Source organism: Oscarella lobularis, chromosome 20, assembly GCF_947507565.1.
Source record: "Oscarella lobularis chromosome 20, ooOscLobu1.1, whole genome shotgun sequence".
Classification (NCBI taxonomy): domain Eukaryota; kingdom Metazoa; phylum Porifera; class Homoscleromorpha; order Homosclerophorida; family Oscarellidae; genus Oscarella; species Oscarella lobularis.
Genome location: NC_089194.1, coordinates 375041 through 399934, shown reverse-complemented (window position 1 = coordinate 399934; position 24894 = coordinate 375041). Strand labels below are relative to the sequence as shown.

General features: G+C 43.9%; 2 protein-coding genes and 2 long non-coding RNA genes across 6 annotated transcripts; all 4 read left to right on the top strand.

Annotated features, from left to right (window-relative positions):
* Positions 1-2419: 2419 nt before the first annotated feature.
* LOC136198864 (uncharacterized) lies at positions 2420-5881 on the top strand. 2 transcript variants are annotated; one of them, XM_065988922.1, is made up of 8 exons: positions 2420-3610; positions 3665-4255; positions 4313-4452; positions 4504-4686; positions 4739-4886; positions 4933-5030; positions 5079-5696; positions 5765-5881. In XM_065988922.1, exons 2-6 carry the CDS (start codon positions 4102-4104, stop codon positions 4971-4973), a joined length of 666 nt encoding a protein of 221 aa, XP_065844994.1. In that variant the 5' UTR covers positions 2420-3610; positions 3665-4101; the 3' UTR covers positions 4974-5030; positions 5079-5696; positions 5765-5881. The 2 variants fall into 2 exon arrangements, with proteins under 2 accessions (XP_065844994.1, XP_065844993.1); XM_065988921.1 differs by lacking the exon at positions 5765-5881 and having other exon boundaries at positions 5079-5739.
* LOC136198863 (uncharacterized) lies at positions 5791-13984 on the top strand. 2 transcript variants are annotated; one of them, XM_065988919.1, is made up of 25 exons: positions 5791-5856; positions 5915-5988; positions 6063-6226; positions 6528-6790; positions 6842-7130; positions 7180-7457; positions 7514-7669; positions 7732-7772; positions 7823-7917; positions 7975-8272; positions 8334-9125; positions 9273-9320; positions 9371-10294; positions 10350-10548; positions 10602-10912; positions 10966-11117; positions 11169-11286; positions 11343-11435; positions 11493-11588; positions 11642-11884; positions 11934-12338; positions 12391-12576; positions 12637-13596; positions 13643-13763; positions 13814-13984. In XM_065988919.1, exons 3-25 carry the CDS (start codon positions 6101-6103, stop codon positions 13866-13868), a joined length of 6249 nt encoding a protein of 2082 aa, XP_065844991.1. In that variant the 5' UTR covers positions 5791-5856; positions 5915-5988; positions 6063-6100; the 3' UTR covers positions 13869-13984. The 2 variants fall into 2 exon arrangements, with proteins under 2 accessions (XP_065844991.1, XP_065844992.1); XM_065988920.1 differs by lacking the exons at positions 5791-5856; positions 5915-5988 and having other exon boundaries at positions 6010-6226.
* Positions 13985-14330: 346 nt separating this feature from the next.
* On the top strand, positions 14331-16748 carry LOC136198883 (uncharacterized). The gene is made up of 10 exons (XR_010672913.1): positions 14331-14677; positions 14741-14847; positions 14894-14997; positions 15097-15238; positions 15288-15348; positions 15400-15530; positions 15587-15660; positions 15711-15926; positions 15985-16125; positions 16198-16748. It is a non-coding gene; the product is annotated as an uncharacterized lncRNA (long non-coding RNA).
* Positions 16749-22128: 5380 nt separating this feature from the next.
* LOC136199110 (uncharacterized) lies at positions 22129-23264 on the top strand. The gene is made up of 2 exons (XR_010672980.1): positions 22129-22388; positions 22481-23264. It is a non-coding gene; the product is annotated as an uncharacterized lncRNA (long non-coding RNA).
* Positions 23265-24894: the final 1630 nt, after the last annotated feature.

Genomic DNA, 24894 nt, shown 5'->3' with positions numbered 1-24894 from the left:
AGCTGTAGGGTCCCGTATCATTCCTCGGACACCATCAAAACCCGGACAGCTCCGCGCGTTCCCTGCTTGACAGGGCCGACCGCGCTTCAGTTATTTCGAAAGCTTATGTCATTAGCATCTCTGACACACAACAGCTGCGGAGCCAGCGCGTTGCACATAGGAGCAAGAGGGGTTTGTTTGTTTTATCTAATCTCGGACAGAAGTATTATATCCGGACAGAGCGATTTTCTCACACTTTTAGTACATAAACCACATATCGATCGACAGATCTATCCTTCATCTATCTAATGCTAGCCTCGGTTCCAGACCCTCTCTCGCCCGGATGTTACCGATCCTCGGAGCATAGATATAAAAATAGAGGGATTGGCAACTCCCTCCTTATCACGTGATTTACGTGGTCCTAGGGTAGTTACGTTCCCATTCACCATCATGTCCGCTCTTGTACGCGCTCTTGAAGCTACGCTGCAGTCCAACGTCACTTCTGCCGTATCCCATCGATACGAAAAGCTGAAGAAAGACGCCGGAACGCTTCTCCAAGACGAATTTCGTCATCGTCTTCTAAAATTTGGCGAAGAGCTCACCAAAAACGTCCAGGACTGCTTTCCTGTTCTCTCTTCCCGTCCTTGGAGACCTTCCGATCGCGAAAAGTGCCTTGAAGCTTTCATGGCACTTCGAATCGACGTGCTTCCTCAACTCTGGAAGTCGTTCTACGCTGAGATTGAGATGTGCGACGACGATCCTCTGCTTCCGCAGTGTGTCAATAGGAGGCTATTTGAGATTTGTTTAAGTGAGCATTTGGAGAGTGGGGCCGCATCTGCCAGTGCCACTGAAGAAGGCCACTCGACCGTCTGTGGATACGCAAACTTGTAAGCCCCGCTGAAGTGTCCAAGACAACCGAATGAGTCATTGCGGAACGCAGATCCGTCTCGCCAGACAGAGCGACGACTCTCGAACACAGCAGTTTTCCTTCCGCCTGTTGCACGCTCCACCGTACCATTTCCTCTTCAAAATCGAGCGTTGTGTCTAAATGCGCGCAAATAATTCAGATACGAAGAACGCACGTCTCTTCGAAAAGGTACCACTTTCAGTCGACTGATTTCCAGACGATTCGATAGTTGCAGCCTGAGCTGACGAACGAGGGCGATGTCTGCTGTATTTTTTCCGAGTGAAGCGATTTTTCTTCCTCAAAGGCATTCTAGGGACAAAATAAAAAGTAATTACGCCAAAAAACATTTAAGCAAAAGAAGTTTAGCGCCATAAGTCACGTGCCAGTTAGAGGTCACTAGAAAGGGTCAGCCTGAGAGTAAAGACAGGCAGAGAGAACAACTGCTTATGCCAGTTCCACGCAGAAATGACTCTTCTTTATGATAATCGACAGTGAAGAGAAGCCAAACGCACGGGCAATGAGCCAACCTATCCGCAGTTGAGTCACTACAAATGACGAAAAACGGCCGCTGTGTCTAAAGGAAAGGTTTAGCGGCCTCTACAGAACGCCTATTCCACGCCAGGACAACTGGCAAGCCTAATTATGAGCGTACGAGCATAGCGCGAACGAGCGTTACTTCCCCAACCTGTCCGCAGTTGGGCGAGGTGCAATTTGTCCATATCGGCGCCATACATAGCCGTACGAATTCCCGCAGTGTACTATGGAGCTTCTGACCTTTCGAATTATCACTTCGAATCGTAGGGAGAACTCCGGGAGACTCTTAGCTTGTGTTTCGGTAAGCAAGATTCGAGCGCATCCGGGAAAAAACGTAACTACCCTAGGGCCAGCTATTGATCACGCGTAAAGGGGGAGTTGCCAATCCCTCTATTTTTATATCTATGCTCGGAGAGAGGGTCTGGTACGGTCCCGTCCCTAACCCCGCCTATTATGACGTGGGGGAACAGTATGGCGGACGAGCTGTACAAAGATCGTTCGTTCGCACCCGTTTCGCAAGTCCTACAGCTATCCGATTAATTTCTCTGTTTCGACTGCTTACTCTTTTCTAAAAGCCACTTCTATTCGACCGAGGTCTTCGGAATAGAACTTAGTACGCGATCGGTTCCTTGGTCGAATAGAAGTGGCTTTTAGAAAAGAGTAAGCAGTCGAAACAGAGAAATTAATCGGATAGCTGTAGGACGTGCGAAACGGGTGCGAACGAACGATCTTTGTACAGCTCGTCCGCCATACTGTTCCCCACGTCATAATAGGCGGGGTTAGGGGCGGGACCGTACCAGACCTCTCTCCGAGGATCGGTAACATACGGGGGAGAGAGGGTCTGGAACCGAGGCTAATCTAATGCCGTTTAGAGTACGTCGATAGGACCTGGGGTCGCCGAGCAAATCGAGTTTGAAAAGAGGCACCTCTGTATCATGAGCCGGACACCCGATTTTCTCCTATAACTGAATTCTCTCGGACAAGCGCATGTAAGTCGAATACGCTGAGGATACTAACGTCTATATTATGACAAAACAAGCAAAAATGGCCTGATTAGAGGTGTTCTGTGCAAAAATCGACGGTATACGCTCAACCATACTTAGCGTTCTACTAACTTACTTAGTTTCTTCTATCGCGCGGCACCAATCTGAGCTCTTTGGGTGTTCCTAACAAGGCTAAAGTTTCGCCTGTGCCCTTCTAAGCAGTTTTTCCAAATTTGAAATTTGAATTTTTGAAAATGAGAAAAACCGCTAAAAAGTGTGTAAGCAACCTGGAAACCTTGTAAAAAAATGCGAAGAGCTGAGAAAATGCGACACGGTCCACGAAAGTGGGTTAGTAGCTCAAAAACAACGGTTGCAAGTGCGATTTGTATGAAAATGTCGATAATTTTAGCCACTTTTGCTTGTTTATCTAAATTTAGTCGTTAGTATTCTTAGCGTATTCGAATTACATCCGTTTGTCCGAGAGAATCCGGCTCAGAAGAAAATCGGGTGTCCGGCTCTTGATACAGAGGTGCCTCTTTTCAAACTCGATTTTCTCGGCGACCGCAGGTCCTATCGACGTAGTCTCAACGGCATTAGATAGCGGAAGGATAGAGCTTTCGATCGATATGTGGTTTGTGTACTAAAGGTGTACGGTTGACGAGAAAATCGCTCTGTCCGGATATGATGCTTCCGTCCGAGATTAGATATCGGGGGAAAAAAACAAACAAGTCCCTCTCGCTCCTATGTGCAACGCGCTGGCTCCGCAACTGTTGTGTGTCAGAGATGCTAATGACACAGGCTTTCGAAATAACTGGTGCGCGGTCGGCCCTGTCAAGCAGGGAACGCGCGGAGCTGTCCGGGTTTTGATGGTGTCCGCGGATTGATACGGGACCCTAGTAGCTAACGGCTGTAATGACCACGTGAATATGTGACAACATAAAAAATTATGACGTCACACTGTGTAATTCACTCGCGTACGGTAAGCGGTGGGAGGCTCTGCATGATGGCAACACGGTGAACACCGGGCCAATATTCTCTACAAGTAGTTAGTTTGTACTATTCTGGAGTTCTCACGTGAATTTGGATTAATGATTTGTATCATGTGATGCTTTGCGCATGCGCGCTTGTCATTTCGCGTCCTTTTTCTTCGTGTTTGACACCACGTCGATTCGTTGGTGTCGTTTCACCGACGGATAGTCTTGATAAGGTATTTTTGAGATATTTTTGAAGGAGCGTTCTCTCTATTGGGTTGTGTCTCTAGAATCGCTTTCGTTCTGTGTTCTTGGATGGCGTTTTCAGTTGAAAGATGTTCTCCACGGGTCCCTCGATCATCTCGAGTGGGACACGTCGCTGTCATTATCGATCAAGAGATGCTTCCTTGGGGAGGAGCAGCGATGAGAGAATCGATCTATTGCACTCAGGATGTGATCGAGTGTTTGAATCTTTCGACGAGTGAATGGACTCAGCGACGACCAATATCGAACATCCCTCAGTCTGACCATTCCTCATCCATGTTTCTGAGCAGGAATCTGTGTCGTACAAAATCGGGACATTTATCAATTTGGCGGTGTCTACACCTCGTCTGATGACCGTGACGTCTATTTGAACGATTTTCACAATTTGGATGGATTGACGTTAGAATGGCAGCGAATCCATTCCAATGACCAATCAACGCCCAGCAGGAGAGCGAACCATGGAATGTGCGTGTTAGGAAAGAAAGGAGACGAAGTCATGATGGGCAGATGCGGATCAACAATTGTTTCACCAATACCAGGATCTCAATTCATTCCTTCTTCAAAATATCCTGACAGGGGATCAAACAATGACGTTTGGTTGTTTTGCATTCGAAAGAGTGAGTGACGTGTAAAATTTAATTTAGACATTTGTTTGGAAGGGAATTGTATTCCAGCTCAATATACAGGAAAAAACCCACATCCTCGAGGCGGACATTCCTTCACTACAGTTGATATTAATCGAGCAATTCTCATTGGCGGTTTTGATGGTGCAAAGTATTTCGATGATATTTATGTTTTTCATTTGAACTCAATGGTAAGTTGTTTGTTTGTATTTGTTTGTCGATATTCTAATTTGTTTATGTAGGAGTGGATCCAAGTTCATTTGGATGGACCACATCATCTTCTTCCCTTATATAGTCATTCCACTAGTGTTGTTGATATTCCCGGTTTAGGACCATCTGCTATCGTCTTATGGGGAGTGACTAATGGCGATAGAATGGTCTCTAATGCTCATTTAATTGTCACTGATTCTCGACAATGTCATAAAGTACTAACGAATATTAAACATTATTACTGTAATTTGAATATTATTTATACAGGTTCCGTTGACTGATAAGGTTATACAAACTGCATATCAGTCGACGTGTTCTCTATTGAGAAAAAATGAACTATTTCTAATACTATTTGGAGGAACAAATGATTTTAAAACATGGAAACCAGTGGCTCTTTTAGACATTTTAAAATTTGGTAATGTAATCAAATTTCAATTCATACAATAAACCGTGTTGATTAGATTTGAAATTAGATGGCTTCAAAGGTCCAACACGAACATGAGTCAAAGTCAACATGAAGAGCTCCATAACAGAACAGCTATAGAAGAAAATGAAAAATGTGCCTCTCCACCTTCATTTGATCTGCGCTATAATACGTTCGATATAGAGCTATTCGCCGCTAAGTCGATGCGTGGTCGCGTGAGTGTCGTCGACGAAGAAAATAGGGATGCGACTGGCGGTTTTCGGTTTTCACTAAACGCTTTCACTCTGCAAATCTCGAATTGATCCTATGAGGCGAATGAAATAAAATCGAAAAGCCGGTTAACTCGACTTCTTTCTCAAATTATCCGGGATATGAACAGTTCCACAGAACGCGTCCGAATGCGCTCCCATCGCGGCAATCTTCGGTGTTTTCGGCGATCGAATGCGTTCTCACTCGGTTTTTCTCGCCGATGAAACGGCGAAAGGAGTGTAAACTCTTTCCGAATGAGCAAATGACGCTGGTTTTCTCCTGCCGTCCCGGATATCGATTGTTCTTCCACCGTCCTAGCGAAACGTTTCCTCATCCAAAGTCGATAGGCTCTCGGTGGCAGCCTAAAACTGTTACTCGCTGCTTCGACGACGAAGTACTTAACGATCGAACTCTGTGCCGATGATCGAAAAGAGTATGCATGCAGGTAGTTAGTAGTAGTGAGACCTAAGAAGTCAGCCAGACAATATTAGATTTTCCTATAGGGTCCATACATGAACTTAGAGTTCCGCCTATTTGCCTCCGCCTTAAATTGTATGAAGCTCTGCATGTTTTTTTCGACGTCGTATTCATAAGAATCTAAAACATTAATTGACGTCTAGACGTTGAAAAAACTCGGTCGGTTCTCGCCGTCTGAAGCCCAGCATTTTTAAAGTTATTTTGGCATTCCTGGCTCTGGATCGACAGTCGTCGAGTATAAACTACCGCTTAGCATCTCCTTTCACGTTAATTTTATTTTTTTGGTCGTGAAGGTGCTCAGAGCTTTTTCCTTTTATACGGGTCATCTGAATACTCAATCAATAGGCGTGCTAGCATTGGCCCATTGGTATAATCTAGTTAACCAAATTTTAAACGGCCACGCCAGCTAGGTCTTCCTTGCTTCTGTTTCTTCGTTCACAGGCACTTTCGACGTCTGAGTCACTTCTCGCGCCTAGAGAATGTCTCGTACGCGTCACCTGGTGTTTTTTTTTCTGCCTCTTTTCATACTTCTCTGCTGTGTTTCCGGGTCGCATTTTCGTGGAGGAACTATATCGTGGAAAGCGGACGATAAAGTTCCAGGAAAGGTTATTTGCTACTACTAAACTTCAGTCGCAGAGTGGCCTGTCTAGAGAAACGCGGAAAATGATCGATGCATCCCTGCAGGCACTGCGATTCTGCTAATTAATTGAGTAAACGTGATATCACGTGAATCTGCATGCCTGTCCGCTTTCGTCACCGTGACGTGGCAGCCAAGTTAATTAAATACGTAAATTTTTATCCTTATCTACGTATATATGTGCGTAGGCATTTTCCTTTTTTCCCTCTTCTCTCTACAAAGTACTCTGCAGTTGAAGCCGGCAGGAAGGTCACTGTTTTTGGTTATAGGTTGAATTCTTATTCAAATTGGCTTGGAGAAGGTCGCATTCCGGGTATTTCTATTGTGACAATTCTACTATTTCCTCTCGTCCACTTCGCGGAGAGACAACAACTGACGATTATTGGGTTTGCGCTTCCGGTTGCGCGTACCGTAATTATAGGCTTGCGCGATCTCAATTCTACTGTACTAGTTACAGTGCGTCTGAAGATTGGACGCAAGGAGAAAACACGTTCGAGTACCAATTTGTTGGAAACGGGCCTTTCACAGTTAGGTAAGCTATTCATTTAAAATCATATGATTCTTTTACTATTCTGAATTTAAGATTTCTTGATATTGCCTGGATTAACAATTTGATTGGAGTAACCGTGAAGGATCCTTATTACGTGCTTGCCACGTCAGTAAATTTGGCTGTTCGTCGCGACACGAAGAAAGTCAATTCGTCGCCCATTTCTGCAACGTCTCCTGTATTCCAACTTCAACAGCACTGTTCTTACTCTCTTCCAGTGCTTACCAATGACCCAGATGGCGACACCGTTAAATGCCGTTGGGCTAAAGGATTCAACGAGTGCGGAGGTGTTTGTGGCGAAATACCGCTCTCTACACTTGATCCTGTAAGGTAATACATAAAATTTTGGCCGATAAAATTGATTGTTCTTGTAGAGCCCCTGCGTTCTGCATTTTTCAGCGTCTACTATTGGCGTTTATGCAGTAGCTTTAACACTTGAGGACTTCGGTGATCCTGCGTTGGTGTCTGCAGCTCCTTTGAGTCAAGTGCCTCTTCAGTTTCTTATTAATGTTACGGCTAAGGCTAACGGAACAAAGTGTGGAGCTGGCGTTCGTTTTGCTGATTCTACTATTTCTGAAGGTGAATGCGTGACGCTTAAACCAAACGAAACGTATTCTGCCAGAATTGAGGTTGTCGAAGATGCTGGTGCCAGGCAAGTTACTTGCAGTAATGGTTATGCGTGAAAGCTGTATACTTACTCTTTCCCAGTGTTGGAGAAGTGATGCTGATCGCTCCTTTGGGGCTTCAGCGCTCTTCTCCAGTTTTAGGTACTCATCCTAACAAGTACTTCGACGTGAAGTGGACGCCGACTTCGTCCCAGAACGGCGTACACACTTTTTGTTTTAGTGTGACTGACCTCAAAGGGTAAGTTGGCTTGTACGCAGTCGCTATATGTTGGCCACGTGTTATAAAGTTTTTCACTTTAGAATTTCGACAAGTCTTCGTTGTATTACGTTACTGGCAGGAGGTATAAACCAGTCTGCATTTTATTGTCTTGTTCACGCCTGCTTTTGTTAGCTAATCCTCCTGAGTTTGTCACAGGAAGTTTTAGCCCCGGCAATAGATTAGTCAACGTTTACCAAAAAAAGTTTTCAATAGCTTTCAATCAAGAGGTACTTTCCAATATTGTTGTTTTAATCGTTTATGCGATATGGTGTTCTCGGCTCAAGATCAAACGGCCTACAGTTTCGAAGTACATACGGCTGTATAGCACCAATGTCACAGCGACCAATGATTTACCATCGGCGTCTTCGAGGCTCCTAGCTACATTGGATTCGTCTGCTTCTCCAGCAGTGCTTGTATTAGAAAGAAAACTAACATTTTATCTGCCTTCTTCAGTTGAACTAGTTCCAGAGATGATTCACTTTATCACGTTGGACTACGGGGTTGTCGTAGGTTTGCAGGCTTGTGGTCAGTCTGGAGCTCCGTTTAGAGGCCTACCTGAGAAAACGTGGTTTTTTACAGCCGGTAAGCATTCTGTTAATTAAAACGTGAGCTTAATAAGCGGGTTTTTGTTGTGCGTCAACAGGAAAAGTCAATAACAATCCTTGTGCTGCGAACGGCGGAAAGGGGTCATGTCAGGTGTTTTGCACTAAGAGAAAAAACGGCTCCTATAATTGCAGCTGTCCGGCCGGAGAAGTTTTGGCTCCAAACAAGCACACTTGCTATCTACCAAGCGGCGAAACTAGCTGCCCATACAATTGCAGCGGTAATGGTGTTTGCTTAGGTAATCTATGCAGCTGCAGATTTGGTTGGCTGGGTGAGTCGTGTTCTGAACCCGCTTGCTACAATCACGCTAGTTGCTCTAATCACGGCGAATGCGTTCAACCAAACACATGTCTCTGCTACTCCAGATGGGAAGGACCGGCTTGTTCTGTGGATAAGTGCTCGGTGCACAGCTCATGTGCAACATGCACAAAAGTTATTGGCTGTGGATGGTGTGATTCTACTCAGAGATGCCTCTCGGGTAGTGGAGGTGGTCCAACTGATCCAAATGTCGTTTGTCAGTCATACTTATATTACAGCTGTCAGATTTTTGTTGGCGACGGTTATGACGCTTCTGCCACTTCCTGTTCTGATCAGGTTTCGCTCGTAGACTGTGAGGATTGTCTCGACGATCAGCGTCTGGCTGCTAAAGGACCTGGAAGTTTTCAATACTGCGAAGCATCTGAAGCCTTATGTAAAAACTATGGAAGCTGCTTTACCCGTGAAAACCCAAATGTTTGTCCTACGTGGAATGAAGAAAAGTGTCCTTTCGGAGTTCCGTTGCTTTCCATGGAGAAAAGGCTGCTATTGCAAGGAAGTGGAAGGAACAGACGGGGTAAGATCTTTTGCCTTAGGTATTTAAAATTTCTTCAACGTGTAAAGACTACATATTTTGGTATAAGTTTTCTATGCAAGCTTTAAATAAATTGCTTTCTTTATTTTAACCTGCAGAAATTGCTAAATATTTCATTGCTTTTTTTAGACAATCAAAACGAGGAAAAAATTTTACCATTTACTTCTTATCGATGCGGTAAGTGCTTGGTTTTTTACGTGTTTTTCTCAAAATTTTTTCGTCCTCAGATGGTCATAACATAATAAACCTGTTGGGTTCAAAATTAGCAACACAAGGAGCTATAAACGACGCCATTCGACTTTCTAGTGAACTACTTGTGGACTTAAGTCCTGATGAAGATAGCCTTCTAAAGGATATTGCCTCTGTCGAGTCTAACTTTGGAAAAGACAAAAAGACTTTTCGCGATATTTCAAAAATTCACCCGCCATATTGCAACAAGGACGGCACGGTTTTGAATAAGTATAGAAATGTCGGAGGGCTAGGATTATGGCAGGTTGATTTGTCATTCTACTGCGACTTCATGAAGAGATCCGGCCAAAAGGTGTTTAGGGAGCGGAACGAAGTTTTCAAACAAAAGATGAACATTGATTTGACTAAAACAACACCAGAAGATCTTTTTAATCCTTTAATCAACGTTCTATTTGCTCGACTAAAACTTGCTTCGTCCGCCAGGAGCACCAAGTTAAGTGATAGGTGTGGTAAAAATCTTAAATTCAATTACAACGACGACTGCTCAGATGGAATTGGCGTAGAGGTGTGCAAACGAGCCCTTCGATGGTATTATTGCTACAACGGAAGAGGCGCTACCAAAACAAACGATGGTAAATTGCCTGATCTTCCTAAAGAGGGTACCAGGAAATTTTCCCAACAAAGAAGTCATGTAGAACCGAAAGTTGACAAAGGTTGTGTACACGGCCAAAGAGATCCAGCGACTGATTGCCGCACTTGTATCTGTGAAAAGGGATATACTGGCGACGCATGCGACTTGCTTGACTGCGGTTGTGCTAATCATTGTGGAACTTTCGGCACTTGTAAACGACAGAGAGACGGTTCAAACAGGTGCGATTGTTCCTTTTTTTGGCGAGGTCAGTGCTGCACAGACTTTTTGCCGGCTTTTGTGTTTGGTGATCCTCATCTTCGGACATTAGATGGTAAGTTTTTACAGCCTTTTCAATTCATCAGTGATTTCAATAACTGTTTTTGCAGGACTAGAGTACGACTATTTTGGCATAGGAGTTTTTTGGGGCTGCGTAAGTCGCGAGAATGATTTCGGGTACCAGCTCGGTTTCTTTGAGTACCGAAAAACATCGTTACTTGGAGCAGTTGCAGTGAACGTAGGTGGAAGTGTTGTCACAATTGTTTCTATCGGTGATTCATCGGGACAAAATAGACCACCTACACTGCGGTACGTATGCGCTTTCGTAATCAGCATGCATTAAAGCTCGTGGTTTGTTTCAGAATCAACCGCAGGTTACAGTCATTTTCTTCGGGTAACAGAACAGTTGTTGCGGCAGGTGTAACTTTGTATTCAAACTTTTCATCAACTTATACGTATCGCTTTCAATTCCGAAACGGAGAGACTCTTACAGTTGAAGCTGCCTATAGCTCTAATTTACGCCGTCAACATCTTAGCTTTGCCGTGGGTGCCTCTGTTGCTCTTCTGCATAAAACCAAAGGACTTTGCGGCATATTTGACGGCAATGTTAATAACGACATGACTGATTCAACTGGGGTTCTATATCAAAATGCTGCATATTTTGGCGATTCCTGTTAGGCATTAGATTTTATTACTTTGCTTGATTTTTTATAAAATAATTTTTAGGGAAAGTCAAATCGTTTCCACTTACAGCAGGTGCTGTATGGTCTTGGAACAGTTCAAACTTTTATCCTTCAGATCTCAAGTCTTCAGATTATTTTGATCCTCATCATGTACCTCGCTACGACCTTTCGGATTACAGCTCTTCGACGATTAATGTTTGCTTTTTCTTTACGATATCAACCGTAATTCCAATAATATTTTTGTAGAGAGCAAAATCTATGTGTAAAGCTAAAGGCTTGGCTGATGAATTTTTCGACGACTGTGTTCTAGACATAGTAGTAACAGGAGACTCATCTTTTGCTGATCAAACTGCTTTTGACTTGGGTAATGCCGCGTTGGGCCAAGCAGCGAGTTCTAGTTTTTAAACTTCTTATTAAAAGGAAAATGTCCTAACGACTGTCAAAATCGCGGCGAGTGCGACAACGGGACTTGTCATTGCTCTGGCCTTTGGAAGGGCGATGACTGCAGTCGAGGTTAGTAATATGTGACCTATATGTCTTCGTGTGTTTCTCTAGCGTTTACGCGTTTAGGCGGTTGCGACGATTGCCCAGAAAACAGCAGATGTAGGGAAGGCTTTTGCGAGTGCCTTCTTGGTTACGTCATTAATCAGAAACTGTGCACTAAAGGTGAATTAATTACTACGCATCAGCAAGTAGTTTTAGCTAATTTTTTTACACAGCTACATGCTCAGGCGTGGCTAATTGCACCTCGCCTCTTCACGGCCGGTGCACAGGAGTCGATGAGTGTCTTTGTAGTCCAGGCTACACCGGGCCTAGTTGTAACCAAAAGATCGTCTGTTCTGTGCCTAATCGCTGCTCGGGTCACGGGGTTTGTCTCGAAGGCGATAAATGCCTATGCGATCCTAACTGGGGAGGAGATGATTGTTCGGTTCCCACTTGTGAAAACTTGCAAAATTGTTCTGGTGCGAATACTTGTCTATATTAGCTCTGTGAGTTAGTTCTCTTGTTTAGGCAACGGTCAGTGCAACGCAAATGGAACTTGTGACTGCTTTGCGGGATTTTCGGGAAGCAGCTGCAACGTTCCAACATGCCATGATGTTGGAAACTGCTCGTCAAATGGGTTATGTGTAAGTCCGAATCAGTGCCGATGCACCGATGGCTACTCATTGCCTAATTGCTCTTCAAAAATCGAATGTCCTTCTCTTGGAAATTGCAGCGGAAATGGAATCTGTTTATCTCCTTCTAGGTGCTCGTGCTATGATGGATATGCTGGTGCGTCTTGCCTTTATCCTTTGTGCCCGGGCGGCTGTTCAGCGCAAGGAAAATGCAAGGATGCATTTTTTTGCGAGTGCAATTCTGGATGGACAGGACAAGACTGCAGTCAGCCTTCTTGTGAAACGTTCAGCTATTGTTCAGGTACATAATGGAGTCAATCGTAGGTGACCAATTTTCTGTAACGTTTCTGTAGGTAATGGGGTATGCGCTGATTTTGATTCGTGCAATTGCAGCACTAACTGGACTGGTCCCGCTTGCGACGTTCCTACATGTTTTTCAGAAAATAATTCACTTCAATGCAACGGCCGCGGAAAATGTGTGGGACCAGGCGTCTGTGATTGTAATCTGGACTACTTTGGCGATTTGTGCCAAAATAAAGGTTAACAAAATCAGAGCCGCTGAACAAGTATTGTTTGGTAATTTTGAACTTATTCTTTAGTTAACGGGTTCTGCCTTGATAAATGGACCTGTTTCTGCCAAATAGGTTGGACCGGTTCTCTTTGCACTGAGCCGATATGCACTTCTCTAAGCAATTGCTCAGGTCACGGTATTTGCTCAGCTCCGGGCGTCTGTACATGCTCTGTCAATTACTCTGGTGTCGACTGCTCTATACCGTTATGCTCCAATAACTGCTCGAGCAATGGAGTCTGCGTTAATCCTAACGAGTGCTCTTGCTACAACTCCCATTACGGTTCTGACTGTTCTCAGGCTTTCTGCTTTGGAAACTGTTCAAGCCACGGCATTTGCACTGCCCCAAACGTCTGCAAATGCTCTATCGATTACTCCGGTGTCGACTGCTCTATACCGTTATGCTCCAATAACTGCTCGAGCAATGGAATCTGCGTTAATCCTAACGAGTGCTCTTGCTCCGATTCCTATTACGGTTCTGACTGTTCTCTGGCTTTCTGCTCTGGAAACTGTTCAAGCCACGGCATTTGCACTGCTCCAAACGTCTGCACATGCTCTATCGATTACTCCGGTGTCGACTGTTCAGTTCCACTCTGCTATAATAACTGTTCCGGCAACGGAGTCTGTGTCAATCCTGGCGAGTGCTCTTGCTACGATTTTTACTCCGGTTCCGACTGCTCCAACATTGTTTGTCCTGGGAACTGTACTGGCAACGGAATCTGCTCTGGCCCTAACAGTTGCACGTGCTTTACAGGATTCTCCGGTGACGACTGTTCTACTCCTTTATGTCCCGGTAACTGTACCGGCAAGGGGCAGTGCGTTGCTCCAGATAAATGCTCCTGTGACAAAGGCTACAGCGGTTCAGACTGCTCTTTACCTGTTTGTTTGGACAACTGTTCTGATCATGGTCGCTGCACGGATGCCAACGTCTGCTCGTGCGATGAAGGCTTTGCGGGAAGTTTTTGTGATCAGTCGGTTTCGACCAACCAAGGTTTGAAGTTTTCTTTTTCTCAGCCAATATCACAACACTATTTTAGAGTCTGGTGTTGCTCTTTGGATTCCTGTCTCTTCTTCTGTTATTGTCCTTGCGGTGCTAGGCGTAATTCTTCTTGTTGTTGTTTTAGTTTTCAGGGAGAGAAAGAATAAGGAAAAATACGGGTAGTTTTGTCTGAAACTTGGGGGGACGTTTTGTTTAATTTCTTTTTCAGTTTTAGTGTTTCAAGCACTAACGCCAAGGCAGGAACTTCAACGACAAGGGTTTGAAGTTTTGTGAATCACGAGGTAGTCTTATCTCTTCTGATTATTTTGTGTCACTTGCGCTGCTCGGTGTTGTTTTTGTGTTGCTTCATTGTCTGCAAAAACTTTGCATTCGCGCATTATTGCCACTGGTTAACGCAAAGACACTCCTCGCTCGTTCTCGCTGTTTCATCGACATTTCGGTCAATGAGACAGCCCAACTTCTCTTTGACGTCGACGTGAATTGTTGTTGTACGTTCGCACTATGGAAAAATCTAATATTGTCTGGCTGATGTCAGGTCTACCTGCATGCATACGCGGCACTGAGCTCGTAATGTACTTCATCGTCGAAGCAGTGAGTAGTAGTTTTAGGCTGTCACGGAGCGCTTATCGACTTTGGGGGAGGAAACGTTTTGCTGGGATGGTGGAAGAGCACTTGATATCCGGGAGGACAGGAAGAAACCAGCGTCATTTGCTCCTTCGCGAAGGGTTTACACCCTCTTCGCCGTAAAAACGGCGAGAGAAACCGAGTGAGAACGCATTCGATAGCCGAGAACACCGACGATTGCCGCGATGGGAGCGGATTCGGACGCGAATTGTTGAACAGCTACTATCCCGGATAAATTCTGAGAATGAGAAAGAAGTCGAGTTCACCGGCTCTTAGATTGCTTTTCACCCGCCTCAGAGGATGCATTCAAGCCCCACAGTTCAGTAAACGATGAAAACCGCCAGTCGCTTCGCTATTTCTTCAGCGACGACACTCGCGCGATCGGCACCATCGACTTAGCGGTGAGCAGCTCCGTCTCGGACGCATTGTAGTGCCATACGAGCTTAGTGTAAGTTGAGAGCGCGAAGGTAGAGACTACATTTGATTTCACATTTTTCATTCTTTTTCATAGGAACATAGCATTGATATGGTGACAGCGGTGACATCTAGAGTGCACGTGCAGTCGTGCACTTTCCTAGGCAACGTCAAATGAACTAAAAAGAACGACGAATATCTCCTGTGTGTCTCTAGCCGTCTTGTGTATCTCTCCTATTGTTTACTTCAGCTCATGTGTGATCCCTGGGACTAGAACGTCAATCGAATGAGTGGGCCGGCTAGTAGAAGGGAAGAAAGCCGAAGGTGGCTAGGAATCGACTGTGCTGGTCTAAGGTGAGTCTTTAAAGAATGGAGCGGAAGAAAAAGCAAGCGCGCGTCATCAATAATAATAATTTATTTATTTATTTCATTTTCTTCTATTTCTTGTTTCAGTGGTAGAAGCAGTGACGAAGCACCCAGATCGAAACTGAAACTGGAGTTTAATTATTTGCGACGAAGTGGAGACAATCTTCGCTGAGAAAGCCGCAAAGGAAATGATCCTAGGTCAGTCCTGAACAAAACCAAGGCCAAGAAGGTAAAAATTAGAAATTAATAGTATTGATCGTTGGCAATTGCTTTGGCAGCTCGTAAATCTATTGAATCTAAAGAGACTGTGCAATAAGAACGATATCAAACACTTACGGGGTGAAAATCTATCTGAAAATGTTTATTTATTTACTCCTTTTTTCTCTACAGGCGTCTATAATCTTGATGTATCCGTTATGGAAATATATCAGTATCACCAGCTCTTTGAACCCCGACGAATTGGAGCGCATTGGCGCTCATATTCGCGGTGGGAAACGAAGCGATGAGATTCTTGAAGAACCGTAATGATTTGTCTACCAGCTCTTCACCATTTCTGGGTTTGAAAAATAGTCTTTAGTGCTTTTCTTCATAATAAACTGCTAGCAGAGCGACATAACGCTGGATTTCGCCAATTTTCGTCTCGTTTTAGAGGTTAAATAAATGAATGTTGATTTTTTGATTTTTTTAATTGAGGGTTTTAGGCTCTTCATCATTTGACTACCGTGAGCTCTGTAATGGGCTTAGTTCTTGCCTTAATTAAGGAACTACATGAATGCTTGCTGAGAATTCAGGTGGAATGGCCGAATCGTTTGCTTTTTGGACATTCTATCCAACCTAAAGAACGTCAAAAACGAAAGACAAGTCGTCCAATCTTCTCCAATACGTTGTATCCGCTTACATGAGAAAAATACGATGAGGTAAATGGAAGAGATGATTTCAGTGTTTACACATATTCATTCCTTTTTAATGAATTAGTGCCGGGACTTCAGCCGCGAGATGTTCACTTCCTGTTCCAGCTGATGTTGTCGCTACCTCAAACCAAAAATGAAATAGAATCTATGCTCAAACGTGAATTTTGACGAAATGGAAAGCATAACATTAACAAGCAACTCGAAGGTAATTAAATAGTTTTCTGCACGTGATCTGTTCTCTTTCTCTTTAAATATTTCTCGTTCTCTTTTGTTTTAGACGTAGAAAAGAAGGCAGCTGAAGTCTTTCTCACTTCGCTACCTGATCTCCTCCAGCCCTTCAAATCCACAATGGAAGAATTCCTTGGCTGGACGCGCAAAACGATTCAAAACCAATTTGACTTTCTCTCCGATTTCAAGCGTCGTTTTGCCGCTCTCGTCGACTACTACTGTTACCGTGGCAACGGCAGCGTCTTTCTTCGGACTTTGGACGGAAATGGGCAGCGATTTCAAAGAGGCCTGAAAAGTCGTAGTATTTCGTTGAATTTTACGAGGAGAAGAGAGGGACGTCGAAGAAATTGAAGAAGAGCTTCTAAAGGGTGAAAGTGAAGAAATCGTATTCGTCTTCGGCTCTGAGGAAGATGTTGACGAGTCGAGGACCGTTTTCGATAAAGAAACGACGATCTACGAAGGATTTTCAAAAGATTCGACATACTACGGACTATGAGAAATTAGTGAGCGTACTGACGGATCCGATTCGACGTAGTGAGGTGCATGTACAAAATTGCTATTATTTTATTGAATCTATCTCTATAAACAGTCGGACCTACATGACCACTGGGTTCACCTCAAAATTCTACAGTATGGTCATAGGTATGAGAGATGGCAACGACATTGTACGGGTCTTGGTTCACTGCGCATCCTCGAAGTCATTAAGTTGGAATTCTCTCACAATGGCGAATAGCGACGACAGTTGTCGTTATTCCTTTTGCTGTTCGACGATTCTAACGAATACGTGCGTTTCTACTAGCCTTTCTTTCAGCTGTCGGAAACGGAGATAAAGAACTGCGTCTTCATATATTCGACGTTATCCGGAAAAGTGGAAGACAGCGACAAATGAGGTGCGATGAGTAGTGTCGAATCAGGAAATCAAAACATCGATTCTCTCACGGCGTATTTAGTATGGAAAAACTTGCCTTTATATAGCACGTGACGCTGAAATGGCAAGATATTTGATTTCAGCTGGAGCACACATGGAAGCTCGCCAATCGGTTTTTATTTATTAGCATCAATACTCTAATTATTATCAAAAGACTATGACGCCCCTACATTCAGCCGCTCAAATAGAGAAGTGATGGAAGTTTTATCTGAGAATGGATGCAATATTTATGCAGAGCGCAACGTAAGTAAAACTGTCATTGGGGTTGTTACTAATGAGATGCTTTTAGTTTGGTGAAGCATTGGCATATGCAACTTGTGAGGGTCATTAGAGAATTGTTAAACGACTACTCATTGGATTGGGATTGAATGTCAATCATAAAACTAAATTGGTATTCAATAAAGCGTTTAGTTTAAGTCATCGTCACATCCAAATATATGGGCGCCAGTTTATGAATAGAGTAGAACAGCATTTGTTGTTATGGTGATTACTTCCCGGACGTTAGACAGTGTCAAACAAAATAAAGTATTCTGGGCGGGGAAATCAAAATACAATGGCTTGGCTATGGCTGTGGCTTCTATCCGATGAACCAGACAATATTTCAGTACAATGATTGTTAGCGGGGAAACACTTATCTTCATTGGGCATGTTGGGGGAATCACTTTGAATATTTGCTTTCAGTTGGGGCAGACATTGAAGCTCTCTATGACGTATTGATTTATGAGCAATCTATAATTATAAAGAATTCATTGACAGGACGTAAGAACGCCGTTTTTGGAAGCCATTTTCTTGGGATATGAAAGAATGATGAATATTGTAATTGTAAAATGATGCAATATTTATGCTAAGGTCAAAGTGAGATTCTACGAAAGACATTTTAGCTTCTAAGAGAGAAAAACTTGTGACTTTTGCAGCGAACGGGAGGAAGCATAGACGAGATTTTGTGACGTATTGATATGAGTTTTCCGTAGGCGGCTTCTTCTACAGTGTCAGTAGATGAAGAAGAGAAAACAGTTTTTCAACGAATGAAAGAGAAATTTGTGAATATGTTCATCGTATGAAAGGAAGCCATTGATGAGATTTTGTGACGTATATAAGTTTCATTAGGCGAATTCTTCTACGGGTAAAGCGGATGAAAAGGAGAAAACGATTTCACAACGTACGTTCTCATCGAATCATTTTTTACGTTGCGCTTGTACGCAAGTGTGCGGTAAACAATTGATTAAATTTATTTAATGTCTTGAGAAGTGTCGAGGTTGCGATCACATTAGAGACGATTTTATTGAGAAATGAATGAAATTTATTATTATATCGTTGTGCTAGTCAAAAACTGACTAAAGAGTATAGACATTCACAAACGAGTTAATTGTCTTGATAAAACATGTGAAAATTGTCAATCAATGAATTGTTAGAAGATAATTAATAAGTAATGTGACCTAACGAAAAAATGGCGTTCTATTGTTCACACACAGTTAGAAAACATTAGCAAAGGGTTTGCTTACGCAATTTTTTTTGGATTGGGAATTTTCTGGCAGAAGAGACGACTTTGAGAGAGTATTCGGAGTCCTCTCGTTCTTCGCCCACTTTGCGAGCTTCTGTTTTGAAAGAGGAGTCTCTCGACGTGTCTCAACGGGTCAGTATGGAGATTTGTATTCGGAGCCATTATTTACGATTTATTAGCGTCTTGGTGAGCTTCAAATTAAGTCGTCTTGATGAGGCGGAAAAGAGACAAATACTGCTTTCACGGCAAAAAAAAGTCTCGCTGAGGTTCTCAGCGCGTCTCAACAGGTATATAGCTGTGTTAGTGTTAGATAATGATATATTTTGGATTTTCTTCAGCTCGTACAAGAGTTACAACGTCGCCTAGAAGAGGAAAGTGCTTCTTTTCAAAGAAAGGAGAGGAATCTCGCTAATAATCTTTACTCGTCTCAACATGTAGTTATTGCGATTAATGGTAGTACTAAGGGGACTTTACGATACATTTTGTTAGCTCGTCCGTGATCTGCAAATAGAAAAAGACAGAACTCTTTCAGAACACGATGAAAAAATGAGGGAAGTTCAAAAGGCGTGTCAGTACCTTCGTGAGCGATCTACTCGAGCAGAAACGAATATCAATCAGAGATAGTAGGATAGTACGACTCATAGACGATGATTCCTTATTAGGAAGGATATTTCTTTATTATTCAATTGTTCCTCAAAACCATTTCCAAACTGACAATAAGTTTGTTGCTTTGTTTTTTTAGGAGCGGTTTTTTTCTTTTTCGATGTGTGTCTAAGCGTTCTTCCGTATTGAACCACTTAATTCACATTGTATCTTTACGAAAATCGACGTTTACTAGATGGAATGACTGTCAATCGGCTTTCACAATACGACGTGCGTCCATTAGTTTCCTGATTGCTTCGATCAAGGCCGTAGGAGCCACTCCGGCCGGCCGGAACGGTTTGTTTAGAAATGTTATCGACCACGCAAAAACACCCAGGCGGCTAGGGGCATTCCCCCCTCCCCCATCCCCCCCACCCCACCCCACCCCCGCAGACCCCTTTACATAGCCGGACCGGTCATTTTTCCTACGCCCCTAGCTACGATGTCTTGTTTTGAAGTAGTCTTTGAATTAATTGCTAATTTGTTTACTTTCGGTTCTCCAAGCGGTTTTTACGGCGGCTGCGGACGTGCGGTTCTACCACGATCACGGTGCATGATTAGCTCATGACGAATTTCCGTCAGCTTGGAAGGAAATCGTTGCCATCTGCTCCGGAAATTAGCATTTCGTAATGCAGCGTCAGCTGGCACGCCGAGGTCAATGTTTATCAGAGAGCGAAGAAGCTGTTTAACTAGGTCGCTTTTCACTGATCCATTTTCAAGAATCTAGATCACCGATTTATTATGTGGAAACGAGTCTAGTGGACAAGGTGTTTGTTACATCGAAAGTCGAAAGGGCTAATTCGATTTATAGCGGTTAATTTGGCCGGAAGTTAGAGCCACTTATGCATAGCGAGCGTCTCCCTGGCCAGTTTCCATTCAGTGTTTAGCTCCCTACCGACGCGTCATGGCTGCTAAGTGTTTCCTCACGTTCAGAGATCTAAAAGCTTTTGGTTCTAGCCCCGAGAAGGTTAGAGAATCTTTTAAGAGTACATTTATCGAAGAACCAAGCAGTATTGTCATGAACGACGAATCATACTTCAAGGCCGAGCAACCTCCAATTACCCTTATTCAAAATCGCTTTGCTTACAAATATCTCAGCAGCACAATTAAATACGCGGAGGAGCCGTCAGATGAGGGAAGTACACAGGTAGTTCTAGCACGCGGAATCGTCTCAAACGCAAGCGAGTTCGATGCAACTGTCGATGTCACCCTTAATGGGAGTTGGACTCAAAAGACGACTGTATCGACGACGCTTCCTGATGGTATTACTTACACGCCAGACTTCGTCCTTCATTTCCAACCGTCGTCGGGATCGCTTATCCGAATCGTGACGTCGGCAGCGGAAGTGAAGACCGAATCAGTAATGCAAAACGCAATGGCTCAAATCACCGTTTTTGTCAAGTCAAATACAGAAGTTCCAGTGACTCTCCTTGGGACCAATCGTTTGCAAACTGTGAACTTTACAACAAACATAAATGCATTCGGGCAGATAGTAGCGATCTTTCCGAAAAAGATTCACGATAAGTATATGCACTTTGTCCACTTGAGACAAGTTCTTGAGAAAACATCTGCCCCTGTGACTGGAGCTATTGTTCGTAATTCTGTTGACGACATCAGGGCAGTCATTGGTAAACCAGTTCTTCATTGTTCCTGAGAAACGTTTACAAACTGCTAAAATGTCTGTTTTTTGCTTGTTATTTAGTCGCGGCGTTTTCCTTTTTCTATTGTTTGTCTAAGTGTTCTTCCGTATTGAATAATTAATTCACTCTGTTTCATTTTGAGCATAGCGTACGTGCGCGCTCAGGTGTGAAGCGAGAAGATTAAATCGTGCTCAAATCACGTATGACTTTCTCTGCGAACGAATACGTATGCTTTAGAATTACCAGAGTGATGAAACGAGTAGAAGTCGTCGGTAAGTAGGTAACTGCATGGCTGGAATGTAGCCTAAATATGCCTGCTCCGAACCTCAATTTAGCCTCTAGAGTACTGAAACTAAAAGAACCGCCCTAAAGAGACGCTGGGACGGGGCCTCTCGGGCCTCAAAACAATTGTGTCCGTCGCGAGAGTCTGTCTTGGAAGACATACGGCCGCAAAGGACATTTTTCGGATTTCTCCCAACGCTTCTCGACTGAAAGTAAAGATTCGCTTATCTACGATGGTATAAGAGTGTTCGGTGAATTCGACTTCTTCCTTGCTGTATTCATTTTTATCCGGGATATTAAAGGCTTTTGGTCCGAATCCCGTTTTCATCGTAGCAATCGCTTGATTTCTCGGCCAGCGAATACCTTCTTACCCTGATTTCCTTGCCGCTTGGACGGCGAGAGGGAGCAACAACTGTTCCAAGAGGCAAATACCGGTATTGGTCATATTCCACGGATATGTCATACGCAGAAGATACCCTTGAGCTAGCTCTCAGCGCAGTATAGAGCTTATGCGCCCAGCAGATAGACTGGACGCGTCGGCAAAGCGAGCTGCGCCTAAATAGCAAATTTTTTGCTTCCTGAGCCATTAGTGACGTCAAGACGATATACTGTAGGTCGATCGAATGTCTTCGTGAAGAATATCGAGACAGTGGAGATTACAATACCCAGATGAGCAACCAACCGCAAGGTCGACTTGCTCTCTCAGAGAGAGACATCCATCAGCTAGCTGGTCGATCTACCGGGTGCATTCGCCCCTCGTTGTTCTGGCTGCTCTTCTTCCTACGATTCACGTTAATTGCAACTCTGCTCACCATTTCGTCAACTTACGAAGTGCAACAGCCGACATCCTGACCTTGAACGCGAGGTCGTTCCGTCGTTCACTACTTTTACGCGAGTTTCGACATGACAAAACTTACGTCACCTCGGACCTGAATGCCGCATTCACTTCATGTGAGTGCCTTATCATTTCGGAGCACTCGAAAATCCTAAGAACAGAAGTGCAGCTCGCTAACCCGCAGTGAAAAACGTTCCCGTAAGAATTTCTAGAAACTCTGTACCGCACGCTAGGCACCAATTGCGAAATCGAAACGTCCTTTTGACTTATTCCGACGTGTTCTCTCGAGGACCGAGAAGAATCGACGTCATTGAGCACACGATCATTTTCGTGAGGGATTCAAAGATCAATTGAGTGAGCGCGGCAGCGGGTATTAGGGGAGAAAGCCGAGGGTAGCTGGGAACCAACTGAGGTGATAATTCAGAGGAAAGAGAGGAAGAACAATAAGCGCACGTCATCACTGATAATTTATTTAGTCATTTTATTGTCTCTTTGTGTTTCTAGAGCGTCTGCTTGTGGCCGTGGTAGTAGCAGTAATGAAACGTCCAAATCGAAAGTGAAACTGATCAGTTGCGAAGCAGTGGATATGCTCTTCGGTAAGAAAGCTACAGAGGAAGTGAACCTCCTAGGTCCGTTCTGTGCGAAACAAAACCCAAAAAGGAATATCAATTGTATTAATCGTTGACCATTGTTGTGCCAGCTCGTAAATCTATTATCCATCAATGGATCGCAAGGTTGGTTTTAATTAATCCTCTTGGGTTTCCAATTGTGCAAGTATTCGCTTCATGGATTAATTGAGGGGCAGGCCTCTCTGCATCCTACATAGAGACTGATTCCATGCTGTGCCACTGGTCACGTTTTGGGCAGATTTCCGACTGAAGCTAAAGACTAGGACTCCCCTGCGCTACGATGTCTTGTTTTGACGCTGTCTTCGAATTAATTGCTAATTAGTTTTCTTTCGGTTTTCCAAGCGCGGTTTTTACGGTGGCTGCAGACGTGCGGTTCTACCACGATCACGGTGCATGATTCGCTGATGATGAATTTCCGTCAGCTTGGAAGGAAATCGTTGCCATCTGCTCCGGAAATTAGCATTTCGTAATGCAGCGTCAGCTGGCGCGCCGAGGCCAATGTTTATCAGAGAGCGAAGAAGCTGTTTATTGATCCATTTTGAAGAATCTAGGTCGCCTGTTTATTATACGGAAACGAGTCTAGTGGACAAGCTGTTTGTTGCATCGAAAGTAGAAAGGGCTAATTCGATTTATAGCGGTTAATTGGGCCGGAAGTTAGAGCCACTTATGCATAGCGAGCGTCTCCCCGACCACTTTCCATTCAGTGTTCAGTTCCCTACCGACGCGTCATGGCTGCTAAGTGTTACCTCACCTTCAGAGATCTAAAAGCTTTTGGCCCTTTAGGCTCTAGCCCCGAGAAGGTTAGAGATGCTTTTAAGAGAATATTTCACAAAGAACCAAGAAGTATTGTCATGAACGACGAATCATACTTCAAGGCCGAGCAATTTCCAATTACCCTAATTCAAAATCGCTTTGCCTACAAATATCTCAGAAGCAAAATTAAATACGTGGAGGAGCCGTCAGATGAGGGAAGTACACAGGTAGTTCTGGCACGCGGAATCGTCACAAACACAAGCCAGACCGATGTAACCGTCGATGTCACCCTTAACGGTAGTTGGATTCAGAAGACGACTGTATCGACGACGCTTCCTGGTAGTATTACTTACACGCCAGACTTCGTCCTTCAATTCCAACCGTCGTCGGGATCGCTTATCCGAATCGTGACGTCAGCAGCGGAAGTGAAGACCGAATCAGTAATGCAAAACGCAATGGCTCAAGTCAAAGTTTTTGTCAAGTCAAATACCGAAATTCCAGTTACTCTCCTTGGGACCAATCGTTTGCAAACTGTGAAATTTAGGTCAAAGATAAATGCTTGCGGGGAGATTGTAGCGATCTTTCCGGAAAAGGTGCAGGGCGAGTATGTGCATTTTGTCGACGTGAATCAATTTCTTGAAGAAACATCTGTCCCTTTGACTGGAACAATTGTTCGCAATTTGGTTGGGGACATCAAGGCAGTCATTGGTAAAACGGTTCTTCATTAATTAATTGTTCCTGAAAACAGTTTCCAAACTGACAAAAAGTCTGTTGCTTTGATTGTTATTTAGTCACGGTTTTTTCTTTTTTGTTTTGTTTCTAAGCGTTCTAAGCGTTCTTCCGTATTGAACCACTCAATTCACTTTGTTTCTTAACGAAAATCGACCTTTACTAGATGGAATGACTGTCAATCGGCTCTCACAAAAGGCCGTGCGTCCATTAGTTGCCTGATTGCTACAAGTAGGAGCCACTCCGGCCGGTCCGGCGATAGCCGGACAGTTCTTTTTAGAAATTTTGACCGAACACGCCCACACACCCTTGGCGGCTGGGGGCATTCCCAACCCCCTCCCCCGCAGACCCCTTTATATAGCCGGACCGATCATTTTTCCTACGCCCCTGTGCTACGATGTCTTGTTTTGAAGCAGTCTTTGAATTAATTGCTAATTAGTTTACTTTCGGTTTTTCAAGCGCGGTTTTTACGGCGGCTGCAGAAGTGCGGTTCTACCACGATCACGATGCATGATTCGCTGATGACGAATTTCCGTCAGCTTGGAAGGAAATCGTTGCCATCTGCTCCGAAAATTAGCATTTCGTAATGCAGCGTCAGCTGGTGCGCCGAGGTTAAGGTTAATCAGAGAGCGAAGAAGCGGTTTAACTAGGTCGCTTTTCACTGATCCATTTTTTCTATTATCTATTTCGCCAGTTTATTATGCGGAAACGTGTCTATAGTGGACTAGCTGTTTGTTAGATCGAAAGTAGAAAGGGCTAATTCGATTTATAGCGGTTAATTGGGCTGGAAGTTAGAGCCGCTTATGC